Source organism: Phyllopteryx taeniolatus, chromosome 15 (genome assembly GCF_024500385.1).
Source record: "Phyllopteryx taeniolatus isolate TA_2022b chromosome 15, UOR_Ptae_1.2, whole genome shotgun sequence".
NCBI lineage: Eukaryota > Metazoa > Chordata > Actinopteri > Syngnathiformes > Syngnathidae > Phyllopteryx > Phyllopteryx taeniolatus.
This window is the reverse complement of record NC_084516.1, coordinates 12264476-12280046: the sequence shown is the minus strand read 5'-3', so window position 1 is coordinate 12280046 and position 15571 is coordinate 12264476. Positions and strand designations below refer to the sequence as shown.

Here is a 15571-nt window from a genome sequence, read left to right as displayed (position 1 = left end):
CATCAAGACTTTTTTATTCACTGGGTAACTACCTTAAAAACACGGTGCGCCTTGGTTCTCACCTCACACTCACACACACAATCTGCATCGATATACACACATATATATACATATATATATACATACATATATATATATATACATATATATATATAAACATATATATACACACACACATATATATACACATACATATACACACACACGCACACATTTAATGGGGATTGAAAAAAAGACAGTCATTTCATTACCAAATGTGATTTATTTCACAACACTGTTATGCAGTTAATGCATTGGAATTGATACAATAATAACGGGACATTTATAGGGCGTACGACACATGATTTGATGCAGTCACATTTCTGAGGTGACAATCTTTCCATTCACTACTTGTGCTGCTTCTTCTTTTTTAGGAGTGCATCCCGGAGCGCAATCTGCATTAAAAGAAAAAAAAAAATATATATATACCTATGTAGAAGGAATGTAGCCCCCTTGCAGAAGTTCCTACATTGTCTACTCGCCTGTCTCTCCCTAAAGGAACGTTTCCCTTTTTTTCGGACGTTCTGGCTGTGTCTCATCATCATGAAGTTCTTTGTGCGTCTCTTCTCCTTGTTGCTGGTGCTGGCGTGTGGATTTAATTTGGTCTTTTTTCTCACAAACTCCTTACGGTCCGTTCGGCCTGCCTACAAGCCAAGCGCAAATTATACGGTCAAACTTTGTGTGAAGGTAATAAATTAGGAATAAGTGTTTTTGTTTTTCAAACCAGTGCTGTTGCCAGGCGTGTCTCCTTGTCAGCTTTTGGTTTCTTATGGAGCTTCTCAATGTCCCTCAGGGTAATCAGTTCCCCTCTGGAAAATGAGGTAGAAAAAAATAAAACAGCAAACAATATAAATAAATAACATTAAAAATGATCAAGAATTATAAATAAATTATAATATAATAAAATGTAAGATAAAAATACATAATTATGTTTTATTATTTTCTAAATAATTACATACATTACAGAGCAAAAGGTCAAATAAAAAAATAATGTTAACATTTAAATAAACTGGAAAATATATCTAAAAAAACATGCAAATAAAATACAACATGTTAACTTAATAATAAATATAAAATAAAAACTTTTCCGTGTTCTAACCTTCTTTCACCTTCGTCGTCACTGCCTGCCGCTTTCCTTTTCTTCCCTGGCACGGCGTTGACCTCCTTGGCAATCTGGGCCAGTCTGATCTTCTTGAAGTCCTCCTGCGTGAGGAGCCGGCTGCCGCTTACCGCCGCCGCTTTGGCTTCCCGCCCTTCAGCCGGTAAACTCTTCAGCTTTTCTGCCTTACTCAGACAATTGCACACACAGAAACTATAAATCACAGTGTTTTACATTCTTTTTACAAACTGTCCATAAACCTACCACTTCCGTTGTGTCTTCGTCAGACGAGTGGTGGACGTCCACCCACTCCCCGTCCTCATCCTCGTCGCTCACACTGGCGCTCTCCCAGCCGTCTGTGATCACAAATGTCATTTATTAGTGTTATGACAAAATAACAGTTGATATTCTTTTATTATAATATCCCATAGTTTCTGTGTTATATTATTATTATTTCAATAGTCCTTAGTTCTAATGGGACTTTTTCTAATATACCTAGTAGATTAATTGCTTTTTCCCTTCTCTCATCCTGTCTCAGTGGCTCTACCAGCCTCCCTTTTCTCTCAAGGATAAGATAACAGTGCATCGGCCTTTCTTTGCTATTTTTTCTCTCATATTTGAGTTTAACTGTGCGTTGCTCTTCCGTGTTCCTCAGAAGCGGGGATAGGCGCGAAGTAACTGCAAGTTCCTCTCTGTCTTTCTCTTTGCAAAGATTTCATTAAAATGACAAAGGACAAGATTAGCCTGACCAATGTATTTCAGATGACGAAAGGCTTCTTTATACTCGCGTGGGTGGCGACCGCACTGCGGCTATCCTGCGCGTAGTTTGCCTTTATACTCGAGCGGAACCCACGCGCGCAGTTTTGAAAATGTACTGCAGTTCTCCTCCAAGTCGGGGGTGTCGCTACGGCTGGTATTGGCTAGGACACCACAGGGTGGAGTTTCCTCTGCATTTTTTGGGCCATTTCCGGTAGCCGTTTTTACTTTCCTTTCCGTAACAAGGAACAAAGCAACAACAATGGCAACCGTGGAACAGAGTCTGCTAGAACAAATGGACCTAGATGACCAGATGATACGTTTAATTATGCTGCAAAATCGATCGAGAAGCCGGCGGTGTAGCTGCTATGTGGAACCGGTAGGCACGCTGATTACATCATCACAGCATGTGACTAAAACGGACCAATTACGAGAGATGATGTCCGCGGCATTCGACGCGCAGCAACAATTCTTGCCGTGTGCGCGTCAAGCTACGCAGAGGGGCCGCGCGGGCCAATTCGTCGGTCACGTGATGCAAAGCGGGCGTTGTCGGCCACGTGACCGCGGGAGTATAGAGAGGCCTTAATGGTCTTGCTCACCGTCTTCGCCTTCTTTGACTTCTGCCTCTACCTCCAGCACCTCCGCTCCAGGGATGTAGTCTTTGGTTCCCAGCTCGCCATAATCCTTCACCTTGGCCTCCAATGACGCCTCTGTGGGCCTTCCCTGCACACAAACGCTTGCATTAAAGAGGCTGCTACAAACATAGCATTGCTACGCAGCCATGAATCAATTAAAGGATCATAACGAGTTGGACTAGATCCCTTAGTTCCCCTGAATTGTAACAAAAATTAAGACATTTTGGCTAAATGTTTGCCTCCAACTTTGCAGCCCTTTTTTGTATGTCTTAGTACACAAAAGCATGGTTGGATAAGTTTGGTTAAGATGAACTGACCTGTAACCCCATCAAACACCTTTGGAATGAACTAAACAAGCTCTGAAGATCTGACTTTACAAATGCTTACAAATTCCAACAAACACTCCCAAATCTTGTGAAAGGTCTTTCCTGTTCTCTTTAAACGGCAAAGACATAGATTTTAAAGATGAAGTCAACTAGTCAGTTTTAGGACTTTGTAGAGTATCAGAGCCAGAGAGAGTTTGACGACGGTGTACGTCTCACAGTAACCGTGTTTCATTACTTCGTCAATAAATACGAGATAAACAGACTACTGTCTCGTCGTGTATCATTTGAAGACGTTACAATACTTTGTTTTAAGCCCTATGATGCCACCCAAACGTTTTTGGCCTTCTAAACTGGCAGTTGGCGGCAGTGGAAGATGCTAGCAGTAGCAGCTTACTAGCACAAAAGATCCAACTTCTCAACCTGTTGAAGGGAGAAAATTTACGGCTGTAGCACATTATGGCATAAATGAATCTTCAGTCCGAAAATAATAATCAGGGTGACAGCATGCAGTAGGCTTTCCATTTCTACCTTATTCCTTGAGCAATGTTTTTTTTTTTTACACTTTTCTCTATTAATGCTGTTTTCACTGTGTTCTATAAATTTAGCCTCCATTTTCAAAGCTGTGCAGATTGTGTGTCGGGATTTGTCGTCGTGCTAATACTAGACAAGACCTGCCCTACGCTGCCTCTGATTGGCTAGCACCTGTTGCTTGAACTCAAACCTTTGGTGTATTTACTCCTTTGATTCGCTGTGGTGTGGAAGCACTTCAGCAACATGCACACATATCTAGGGCATGTCTTGTAAAAAAACAAAAAAAAAACAACCCAACAACAAAAAAACACCATTTGCTGGATTTCTGGCAGTACGCCAGAGTGCTTTAAGCCATATAATGTGTCTATTCATGTTGTGCTCTCACTCTGTCCTTCTTGTGCAGCATTTGCGGGTTGAGATTCCTAAAGAGTTGGATAAGCGCTTTGGAAGACATCATCACATCTAGAACACAAAACATACACGCTGTCAATATTTGGGACAAGAACAATGACAACGTCAAAAGGCCTCACTCTTGTCTTTGTGGGTCTTGTACTGGGCCAGGTCCTGCAGCAGGTCCTCATTGATGCAAAGCGGACAGCGGGCCACCACCTCTTTGATGGCATTGATCCTGAAAAGATAGTGGGATCCGTTATCGTTCTCTTTTATATGTTTAAAACCCTGTAAGTCGAATGCCGCCGGTCACTCACCCCACAGTCATGACCTCGCCAGAGTTTCGGTCCGTCACAAAGTTGTTGGCGATGGTGCGGATCACCGACTCGATGATCTGTGCATTAGCAGTGATGTTAGCATGAAGGTTAGCAACTTTCCGACAAAGTTCAGGAGTGTACCTCGGGTGGGACGAGCTGGTGGGAAGACTGGGCGGCACACAGCAGGATCTTTGTCACCTCTGCAGGATGTCATACATTCTCATTAGAGGAGCTTTTTTTTTTTTTTTTTTTTTTTTTAAATGCTAATTTGCCATGCTATATAAGGTAATGCAGAGAGCAGGATTATTTGAGGTTGAGAGCCCCCAAATGACCCATCGATTTGATCAGTATTAGATCTAATCTTCACACTTTTAAAGGCCATCTAACTTAAGATATAAAAAAAATAAATAGAGCAAATATTTTTTCACAAATATGTTCAAACTGGGCGGCACGGTGGACAACTGGTTAGCACATCTGCCTCACAGTTCTGAGGACCCGGTTCAAATTGGGCCTAGTCTGTATGAAGTTTGAATTATTCTCCCCATGTCTATGTGGGTTTTCTCAGGGGGCGCAGGGCACACATCGACAAACAACCAATCACACTCAAATTCATACCTTTAGCAATTTAGAGTCTTCAATTAACCTGCCACACATGTTTTTGGAATGTGAGGTGGAAACCGGAGTACCGCTAGAAAACCCACGCAGGCACGGGGTGAACATGCAAAGTCCACACACGTGAGGCTGGATTTGAACCTGGGTCCTCAGAACTGTGAGGCAGATGTGCTAAGCAGTCATCCACCGTTGCACCACATGCAAATGCAAAAGAATAAAATAAAATAATACGATATAACGCTGCTTACCTCTTTGATGTGGCTGAAGGAACCTCTGGATGAACGGATAATAATTGAAGAGGAAGAGCTGAAATGGAAAAAAAAAAAAGTTTTCAATTTGGTGATTTTTCGTCAAACAACTGTCAGAATGTCGTACCTCGTGGATCCCCACCAGTCTGGAAATGAGCTCCATCATCATCATCTTGACCTCGAAGCGCTCTTTGGAGTTTTCCAGCTGCTTCAGGAGCTTCTCTGAGAAGTCTGACAAACGTTCCCGGTTAGCGACGACAAGCCGGACGCCGAGCGTTGACAAGCGAGCCTACCTTGAGGATCGTGAATCAGGTGAATGGCAGAAAAGTTGAACACCTCGGCTTTCTTCTTCTTCTTGTGTTTCTGCATGCAAGAGTATACATTAAAAAAAAGGCTTATGACGACCCTATCAGGAAATTCAAGTTGAAGACAACATGATTACCTTGAGGACTTTCATTGCTTTTTCCATTTTTTTCTTGTTTTTGGAAGTTTTCTTCCCCGTGTTGAATCGTACCCTTAGGTCACGCACTGTTGTTCCCTCTGCCTGGAAGATAAGAAAAAACATGGTACACTCAAGTAAAGTCACAAACACAATCTGTCCAGGGATGCTACACATATCTGCAAATTAATTTGTTCCTAACTGTGGTCATCTCAGACCTTTATGAAATGTAATACTGAATGGAATACTGACTTGATTGTCCCTTTTAAGGCAGTTTAAAGTTTGACCTTTTGTGCCTTTGTTCATGATATTTGTATGCTTAAATGAACTGAACTGAGATTTTGTGAAATACACTAAGGTATTGCACTATTGTCTTGAAGTTTTGTGCAATTTCAAAGGCAAATTCCCCCCCCCCCCCCAAAAAAAGTTACATTCCAATCTGTAAAACATACTGGTATTTCTTTTACACCGAATACCCAAAGAAAAAGCGAAACAAAAAACTCAAAGGTCCCCTTTGATGCTCGATGAACTGTGATTTCATGAGGTATACTGACTCATTCTGGATAATGCATTTGAGTGTCTTTAGAGGTGAGAATTGTATGAACATTTCGGTCAAATTCTGAACTGTATGATCTCATTGGACTGTCAATACTTGCTTCTGATTCAGAGTCACTGCCCTCTTTCTCTTCTTCATCTGTCCCCAAGAAAAACTTGAGTCCAGCCACCAGAATCTGCCCAGCAACAAATACAGGTGAGGCTTTACTTTACATAACTGTATAAGAAATTAAAATCAAGGATGGAAAAACCCACCTTCGTCACATTGGAGAAACATGCCGTGGTGATGACATTGACTGTTTTGGGGTCGTTCCTGCAAGCACATCTGCTTTAATAATAAAAATGCAGTGGTGCCTCGTGACCACGCTTGTAACTCAAAACACATTTCTGTGAAGACATTGGTCATGTTAATGACTTCTCACAATAATTAGGAAACAGATAAATATCAATATGCAACACTTTAGTTCTATAGTGCTAGTGTTTAGATTTTTCAATGATTGATTCTACAACATTCCTAGAATATCACAATGGTGAGTTATTTTCAGAACAGTCCTGCGGGCTACTCATGTGGTCCTTGGGGGCTACCTGGTGCTCAAGGACACCACGTTGGTGACCCCTGATCTAAAGAATTAAAGTTTGTGCATCACAATTCATTAACTGTGGCTCCTTCTGCTGTGCGTGACTTGTCCACCAGGGTGCAGTACAATACAGTGCATCCATCCATCCATCTCGAAAAACTCCTAAGTTGGGTCAGTTGTATCTCAAGGCACAACTGTAGTCAACTTTTAATGACCAATTCATCAAAAACAAAACACACCAAATGTTCCTCTTGTACAGCTCCACCATCACATCTAAGGAGATCTTGGCTGCGATGGGGTTGCGATCTCTCAGCATGGTGTACATGAAGTTCTGCAAGGACTACGACACGCAAGATTGAAATATATTAAACACATTGATTTAAAAAAAAAATCTGTTAAATGGTACAAGTGAGTCAATTCACTTACCGAGTTCACCTTGTTGTTTTTGTGCTTGGCGTTGATGTTTTTGATGTCAGCCACAATGTGTGTGTATAAAGTCTGTAAAGACAAAAGGCACATATGAAATTGATTTTCTTTGTGCGACTGCCATTTTGTGCCTGATGTTTCTCTGCAAACCTTCCGGAGCAGCTTGTCATGACATCGCAGCAGCTCAAAGAAGAGCTCCAACAGGCTAGTGGGGTCGATCAGGTCCTTGTTTCGCAACAGAATCAAAGCCTTGCAGAAGGTCTGAACACAACACCAAATAAAACTCATTCACTTTTCTGTCCCATTAATAAAAAATAGCTACAGCGTTCCCCCGCTATATCGCGGTTCATCATTCGTGCCACATTCTGAATTTTTAAGCTATTGTTTTTCATGTTATTGTTGTATTCATGTATGTTGTGCACCATCAGTGTAGTACGTTAGTGCTTTCGAATACTTGTTGGTTTTGTTTAATCATGAAGCAATACCAAATAAACAACAGTTCTGATCTGGTTTATACATGTGCACTACATTAAATCGGAACACCCCTGTGACATGCGCACATCGACGTAAACACTTTACGCCATTTATCAAGATGGAGGTCCGTCGTCCATTTAGCACAGTTAGTTGGGATTTTTTTGTGTGGCACTTTTACTAAAGCAACAGCTTAATAAAAACAAGTTACAAGTAGTTAAAAACGAGACCTCCTGTGTGTGTGTGTAACTAGTCGAGTGAGAATAATAATAAATTACATATTCACCATTCTTAAGTCTGTCTCCACGACTGTATGGTGACACAGTAACAAGTCAGTCAACTCTTGAGGGAAAGTAGACAAGTGCTCCAGATAACAGTGGCTCACCTGGTTGACGAGTCAACAACCGTTTTTAAAGACAATTTACAAGACAAAAAGGCTCATCTAAATTTAAGTATGAATTTACCTGAGCAAGGAACATGACAAGTTCCGCCAGCTCCTTGTTGGGTTTGTCGGGCTGCAGTTTAAAAATCTGCACATTGGACTGGTAGTGTCTGTACTGCTGCAAAAACTACCGAAAGCCACATCGACAGTCGTTCATGATAACAATTTGGATGTTTACGATCAAATAAATAAAAACATGCTAGCTTTTAGCATTGATAGCTTATAAACACTCACCTCGTTTACGTAGGACTGAGGGTCTCTCTTGATTAGATTCTGCAACTGCGGCAAATTGTTCGGTAACTTGTTGTTTTGTCGTCCCGACATGGTAAAGGGTTAATAATCTCTATAATAACGTAAAAACGGCTAGTCGCGATGGTTTTCACAAGGGAAGCGTGGCCAGTGTGGACGCCGCCATTACTATGTTGTCATTTGCGTTAGTGAGTGACGACACATCCGCTCCAGTGTTAACGTCAGAATAAAACATTTCTTGCATTTTTACTTTGTACTTTTTGTCTTTTGTTTCTCGATAATTTTATATTTTATGCCGATCACTCTTGTAATCAATATTTAAAACATTATTATTATTATTATTATACCCAGATCTACATGCTGAAGATTGTTCATGAATGTTAAAATATTGTTGTTTTTGTTTGTTATTCCTTCAATTAATGCATATGGTTCGAAATAAACAAATCCAGTAGGACATGTACATGTTCTACTGGATTTTAAAAACAAATGTTTCCCCGTGTATGGCAACACTTGAGCAGATCCCTCCAAATTGATTATCAGACATAATATACCTGTTTGTTGTGAAATACTGTATGTTACTACTATAATTCAGAAGCATTTTTCACTCCAATTCGACATTTTTGTTGTTCTTCAATTCAGATTTAGAAGTAAATCTATTTTTTATTGATTTTTTTTATTTCTTATTATCGGGAAACAAACTACAGTTTTTGTTTAGAAGTGCAGCAATAATCCACAGAACCAAACATTGGCAGACTTGTTTATTATGAGTATAATGAATTAATATTACATTAAAAAATGATTGATGATCCCCTTTAGCACTGGGAGAGGGAGAGGGGCATTTGTCCAAGGCTGTGCAGGGAGAAAATATTTTTCTTAATAATAAAAAAAGAAAGGATAAAGATTCAATCACCCTTTCATTATAAGGACACAATCAATGCCCCTTTTTGTAAACACTGACAAAGTTTTAACATACAACTAAATGTCCTATTAAGTTTGTTTATTTCGTACCAAACCGTTACCCACACAATAATTGTAAGAGGATTACACGAATGAACCCCACAAGAAAGATCTAATTATGGTGTTTTTATTTCAGTGATTAGTGAAGATAAGCGGTACAGAAAATTAATGGATGAATGGATATACTGTTGCAAGACTGCAAAAAGGCCATAAAAAGTTCAAATGAGAATCAAGGTTTTGGCCAGCAGGGGGTGGTGTGTACACATGAAGCATCGAGAAATCAAACTTTTTTTAAACCACGTGGATGGAACGCTTCAAGCCTTCATAAAGCTTCATCTGGCTATCACTGCTTATTTTTCATTACATCTTTTAGCACAATGGTTGTCTAGAAGTTTCAGTAGACTTGGGTGAGCCTGAGGCGCAGGCAGAACAGTTGCTGTTAATGATTGGCTGAATTCAAATTCCTCTTGTCCAATCAAATTATGAGACTTTTCTTTTTCGGAGCGGACCAATCAGCCCTGGCGTGTCTGGAGCGGTTCGCCTTAAAAGCCGCTCACCGCGTTGAAAAAGTCAGTCGACTTTGTGACGTTGTAATGGCGAGAACCAAGCAAACAGCCCGCAAATCCACCGGTGGCAAAGCCCCCAGGAAACAGCTGGCCACCAAAGCTGCCCGCAAGAGCGCTCCGGCCACCGGCGGCGTCAAGAAACCTCACCGCTACAGGCCCGGCACCGTGGCTCTCCGTGAGATCCGTCGCTACCAGAAGTCTACCGAGCTGCTCATTCGCAAGCTGCCCTTCCAGCGCCTGGTCAGGGAAATCGCTCAAGACTTCAAGACCGATCTGCGCTTCCAGGGTTCCGCAGTCATGGCTCTGCAGGAAGCAAGCGAGGCCTACCTGGTCGGCTTGTTCGAGGACACCAACCTGTGCGCTATCCACGCCAAGAGAGTAACCATCATGCCCAAAGATATCCAGCTTGCCCGTCGTATCCGCGGAGAGAGGGCTTGAGCTTTCGCTGTATTGTTCACCCACACAACGGCTCTTTTAAGAGCCACATCACATTTTGACTAAAGACGTGTTCCCTGCTTTGTGGGGTTTGTCCTATACCACTCGTGGCGATTTTTAAGTCTGGTCATTGTCTCACTGGTTGTACATTTTGGAAAGGGCTAGTTTGGATAAAAGTGAGATTTAAAAAGAAAAAAACAATATTTGGTGTACTGTCGTTGGTAGTGACCGGATATTAGAGTACGTGTACTTTACAGGTTATGGATAAAGCTAAAGTAGCTTGACTCCCTTAACGTTATGTATTGTACACTGTATGGTGTTCTTTCAGCATTACTGTAAACTGCGTTAAGTGTATTTCCCCACACACAAGCATGCAGGTGACTGCAGGGAGACACGCCAGAAGGATTAACAAATTCATCCAATTATAAACAGTCCCAAATGCAAACATCACTATTGGCGTCCTCATTTGAGATTCACTTTTCTACTTGCTGGTTCAGTGAATTTCCCAGCTGTGGGATGAATAAAGTCTTCTAAATCACAATACTATCACTGATAATCTGGGCACCGAGTAGCGTATTTAACAGGCTGTTACAGTGATTGACAGTGTGGTACGAGTACCACTAGAAAGAATCACACACATGTTCCAACTGTCACAGTGGCTTCAGCTTTTTATAACACATTTAAGTACAGTTCAGTTTAACTTTTAAGCAACAATACCGATTTTCATACTTGTACTGATACTTTGATTCATTCAACATTTTGGTGCAATTTTTAACTCATTGCACGTATTCTGTTTAAGCATAGTGTTACATTAACGTGAACAATTTTTATGTTGTTTGTACATGATGATTTTGGAAGGGCAGGCGTTGGGAACCAAAGCAGCTTTCTGACGCTCTTTGCTGATTGGACAATAGTTTTCCCGCTTCAACTGGCCAATCAATGAGCAGCATGAATGTGCATAAAAAGACTGCCCCCCCTAGTGATACACATATCTTGCTTAAGAAGTGTGAACTCAGTAGCTGCACTTGAGCCATGTCTGGACGAGGGAAAACCGGCGGAAAAGCAAGAGCAAAAGCCAAGACAAGGTCTTCACGTGCTGGACTGCAATTCCCAGTCGGTCGTGTCCACAGGCTGCTGCGTAAAGGCAACTACGCTCAGCGTGTCGGTGCCGGCGCGCCTGTTTACCTGGCGGCTGTGCTGGAGTATCTAACCGCTGAGATCCTGGAGTTGGCTGGCAACGCGGCACGCGACAACAAGAAGACCAGAATCATCCCCCGTCACCTGCAGCTGGCCGTCCGCAATGACGAGGAGCTCAATAAACTCTTGGGCGGAGTGACCATCGCTCAGGGCGGCGTATTGCCAAACATCCAGGCCGTCCTCCTTCCCAAGAAGACCGAGAAAGCCGCGAAATCCAAGTAAAGCTGAAGACATTAACCACAACCTCAAAACGGCTCTTTTAAGAGCCAGCCATCTGTTTAACGAAGAGTTAAATTCTGTACAATACCACCAATAAATTATGTAGTTCTATTGTGCATACTAATGCAGAATAAAGATCTGGCAACTTCAAAGCCTTTATGATGTCCCTTACAAGCTTTCACTGAAATGCAGATAAGGCCAAAAGCACAACATAGTAGTATAAATTGGATTAATTATGAAATTCCTTTATATAAAACTCGTGTCTAAAGGCTGGCGAGCATATACAGTTTGCTACATGATTGTAGTGGCCCACTAAAGCAAAAAAATCGCCATCTATTTCTTGCTAAATGGATTTGTTTTCATTTTGGCATAAAATCTTTTCTAAGATTACAATCTTCACTTTTTACAAACATTTTCCCCTACCAAATCCCTCTAACGTGCGTTTTACAGCATTTATATTGTTTCTTTTTTCCATCACTGATTTCAAATTTAATTTGTTAAAAATATGTAATATGCTGGAAAAACAAACAAACGTGTATTTTTGGACCAAAGCAGTAATTTAAATTGGAAAAACAAAAAAAAGAATTGATTGACCTTTTAAGGCAAGCAGGTTGTTTTATAGAAATTTGCTGAGTTGTGTTTCCCTATATCATTGAATTGGGGTTCAATACAATGGACAACAATTCTGAAAACTCTTATTTCACTGTTGTGTGCAGGAAAGTCAACTTTCACAAACGCAAAACTTAAAAAGTTGAATTGCCCAATTTAACATTTGATCCAAGTTTGTTGCTTTGAAATTTTGAGCTCACCTAACTTAAAACGGTGTTACAATGATAACGGGGGCATCATTGTAACATGTACAAATATGATTAGGTATTGATTATACATTTTTCATTAGGGCCCTTTGAGGGAAATGATAAATGAGTTTGACAGCTCCAAAATGCCGATTTTGCAGGATTTGCCTCGATATAATCCCATGAATCTCTATTTCTTGAGTAAATCATTGTGGTATTCTAAATCTGAAACAAACGCACACAAAATCTTAATTTCACATTTTCACGTGTAAAGATGAAATATGTGTGAAGATAAATGATGGAACTAAATGTGTCCAATTATATAATTACACCATATGCTTTACTACCACACGAGCGGTTCATGTAAATTACTCATCCGTCTTCAAGTATGAAAAGCTTTGTTTTGCGTTAACTCTTGCAATAAGAGGGAAAATAACAACGTAAATGGATAAAACCGTCTCAATAACCACTATGAAACAAATGTGATCTTCAAAAATTAAACCTTTAATTTTAATTATCACATTATCACGCTAAGTAACGCTCAATAATACAATCATGTTACTGTCACTACTAACGAAGAAGGTAAAACTGGGTTAAGTGAAGTCATGGGGGGAGGGCTGCTGGAATGACGTTCCTCGCGCCAAATTGCATCAACTGTCCTCTCTCAGGTCCGTAGTCTTGTTATGAGAACGGCTGCCCTGGCTTGCTCGCAGTTATTCATTGACTGCTTTCTCTACTGAGTCGACAATGTCTGGAAGAGGCAAGGGTGGAAAGGGTCTCGGCAAAGGGGGCGCCAAACGTCACCGCAAAGTTCTTCGTGATAACATCCAGGGCATAACCAAGCCCGCTATCCGCCGTCTGGCTCGCCGCGGCGGAGTCAAACGTATCTCCGGCCTCATCTACGAGGAGACTCGCGGTGTCCTTAAGGTCTTCCTGGAGAACGTCATCCGCGACGCCGTCACCTATACCGAGCACGCCAAGAGAAAGACAGTGACCGCAATGGATGTGGTGTACGCTCTCAAGAGGCAGGGGCGCACTCTCTACGGCTTCGGCGGTTAAATTCGCCACTTCGTCCACTAACAAACCAAAGGTCCTTTTCAGGGCCCCACACTCATTCTACTATGAGCTTTAATTCCCCTATAATTTTGAAGGATGTTATAGTTCTGTTAAAGCGATTATGTTAATGATTTAGGCTCCTTACTGCTACCAAGTGGCTCATATTTCTTCAAATGTTACTAAATGTAACTTGAATAAATATGATCAAACTTGAAGTACACAGTGGCTGGCACTTAAAATAACAGCAGGTTCCATTGCTTGCTTTTTTTGTCCAAAAGCAGTTAAGAGTTTATAAAAACAGTTTATAGAGTTTTTACAATGTTTACTGGGGATGTACATTAATACTGCACATTATACTCGTGCCACAGTGAGGTGCTAGGACATATAGGATGCGTCATCGTCAAGCCTGTTAGCAAATATTCCTGTTTGTCAGTCGACTTCTTTGATGGCTACTCGCTCCGTGAGACTGACTAGAGCAACAGCACCTTAATAAATATGCATGCTTGGCTAAATACAGTAAAGTAAACCCTTTTTCTCCATTCATCTGAATGCAATGTAAAGAAGCAACAACGGGTGAACAGAACATTGTGAATGTGTATATAATTTGCTTTTTCCCCCCCCCCCCCCAAAGCTGTTGATTGTACGCGCGTTGGTGCTGACAAAAACAAGGAAACATCATGATACAGCTGAGAAATGAGAGAAGTTATGAGTTAATTTCAATGTCCATGCATTGCCTTTTGATAGGATCGTCGACCTCCCTAACATGGCCGCCATGCGGTCATGTCGGTTAGCCGGTCTGCTACAGCGCATTTAGTTTTCATGTTTATGTGAAAGCATGAAACAAACGGACACCGTACACCGCCTTTCACCGGAATTTTCCTGACTCAGCTGAACACTAAAGTTTGTATGCTGTCTGAATCAGTCAATAAACGTCCATTCCCAAATCTTTTAATTTGGACCTTTTATTCAGAAAACAATTAAGTGGGAATTGTCTGTGGATTGTGGAAATTGAAGGTAATTATGTTAAAACAAAACAATTTGTGGTTTAATTTCTCAAAATCCGGAATTTGTGGAATTGGAATGTACTGTACTAACTCACCTTTTGCTTAGTATAACCACATGCAGTTTTGACAAAAGGCATGGAAAAAATATTCACAACAAGCGAAGGATTTGAAATGTTTACAAAATTGTATTTTAGACTAGGATAGGTCCAAGCATATGCATGTAAGAAATGTCATACATCAACACTCGTTACGAATATGGTACAATAGCAGTTTATTAGAATAAGTGTGAGGCCCTTAAAAGGACCTTCGGTTTAGTTGCGGGCCGAAAAAAGACATTAACCGCCGAAGCCGTAGAGAGTGCATTCCTGCCTCTTGAAAGCGTAACTCCATGGCGATCACGGTCTTCCTCTTGACGTGCTCCGTGTAGTTGACGACGTCACGGATGACGTATTGCAGGAAAACCTTGAGAACACCGCGTTTCTTCTTCGTAAATTAGGCAGAAAAGTCGCCTGACTCCCCCGCGGTGGGCCAGACGGCGGATGGCGAGCTTGGTTATACCCCGAATATCGCCACGGAGCCCTTTCCAGTCACACTTGGCTCCCCCCTTGCCTCTTCCAGACATCGTCTCTCAGGCAGCCGTTCTGAAAACAAGACTGCGGACCTGAGAGAGGACGGATGACCCAATTCTGCGCGAGGAACGTCACTCAGCTGCCCTTCTCGCATATCTTATTAGCGACAGTAGCAACACGGCTTAATTGTATTATATTGAACGTGATTATATGTCAGTAAATTTCAAATAAAGATTTCAGTTATACACAGAACTGACCTTAGTTTCACTGTCGAGAATGACCAACGAACTGCTCATCATGTAAGTACAGCACATGTTGTACCAACAGATTACTTTTTTTTCCGTTTTTAAATTCTGCCAACAGTTTGTGTCCCTTTCTCTGATTTTTTTATTTTGTTATCATGACCCATTCTCCCAAGCGTATCATTGGCGCTACTCCAAAGCAAGAATGCTCATATGTAACAGTTATTGATCCAAAATGTTTGGAAGTGCTAATATAGGATTACAATCAGTGTTGGGGAGTAACTATTTTCATGTAACAAGATTAAATGATATAATTACAAAAATTATGTAATTGTAATCCATTAAATACTGGAAAAGTGTAATTCAATTCGTTTTTGGAAATGTCCGTGATTACAATTTCAATTACGTTTGAAGATTAG

The 15571-nt window shown here is 41.1% G+C and overlaps 3 protein-coding genes and 1 pseudogene across 3 annotated transcripts; 2 read left to right on the top strand and 2 right to left on the bottom strand.

Moving 5' to 3' along the window:
* Positions 1 to 242: 242 nt before the first annotated feature.
* sdad1 (SDA1 domain containing 1) lies at positions 243 to 8318 on the bottom strand. The gene is made up of 22 exons (XM_061747488.1): positions 8099 to 8318; positions 7887 to 7991; positions 7709 to 7807; positions 7102 to 7212; positions 6952 to 7023; positions 6765 to 6865; positions 6203 to 6260; positions 6045 to 6123; positions 5396 to 5493; positions 5247 to 5316; positions 5081 to 5184; positions 4954 to 5011; positions 4235 to 4293; positions 4094 to 4170; positions 3917 to 4014; positions 3772 to 3848; positions 2494 to 2617; positions 1403 to 1494; positions 1139 to 1323; positions 764 to 848; positions 522 to 683; positions 243 to 434 (listed from the first exon to the last, which is right to left on the bottom strand). The coding sequence occupies exons 1-22, from the start codon at positions 8186 to 8188 to the stop codon at positions 387 to 389; spliced, it is 2052 nt and encodes a 683-aa protein (XP_061603472.1). The 5' UTR covers positions 8189 to 8318; the 3' UTR covers positions 243 to 386.
* An 881-nt stretch (positions 8319 to 9199) lies between these two features.
* On the top strand, positions 9200 to 13952 carry LOC133489876 (uncharacterized). Its single transcript, XM_061799094.1, has 2 exons — positions 9200 to 10014; positions 13023 to 13952. Exons 1-2 carry the CDS (start codon positions 9553 to 9555, stop codon positions 13338 to 13340), a joined length of 780 nt encoding a protein of 259 aa, XP_061655078.1. The 5' UTR covers positions 9200 to 9552; the 3' UTR covers positions 13341 to 13952.
* LOC133489874 (histone H2A) lies at positions 10086 to 11639 on the top strand. Its single transcript, XM_061799091.1, has one exon. It carries the CDS (start codon positions 11104 to 11106, stop codon positions 11488 to 11490), a length of 387 nt encoding a protein of 128 aa, XP_061655075.1. The 5' UTR covers positions 10086 to 11103; the 3' UTR covers positions 11491 to 11639.
* Positions 13953 to 14595: 643 nt separating the features above from the next.
* On the bottom strand, positions 14596 to 15541 carry LOC133489875 (histone H4 type VIII-like; annotated as a pseudogene).
* Between the last annotated feature and the right edge of the window lie 30 nt (positions 15542 to 15571).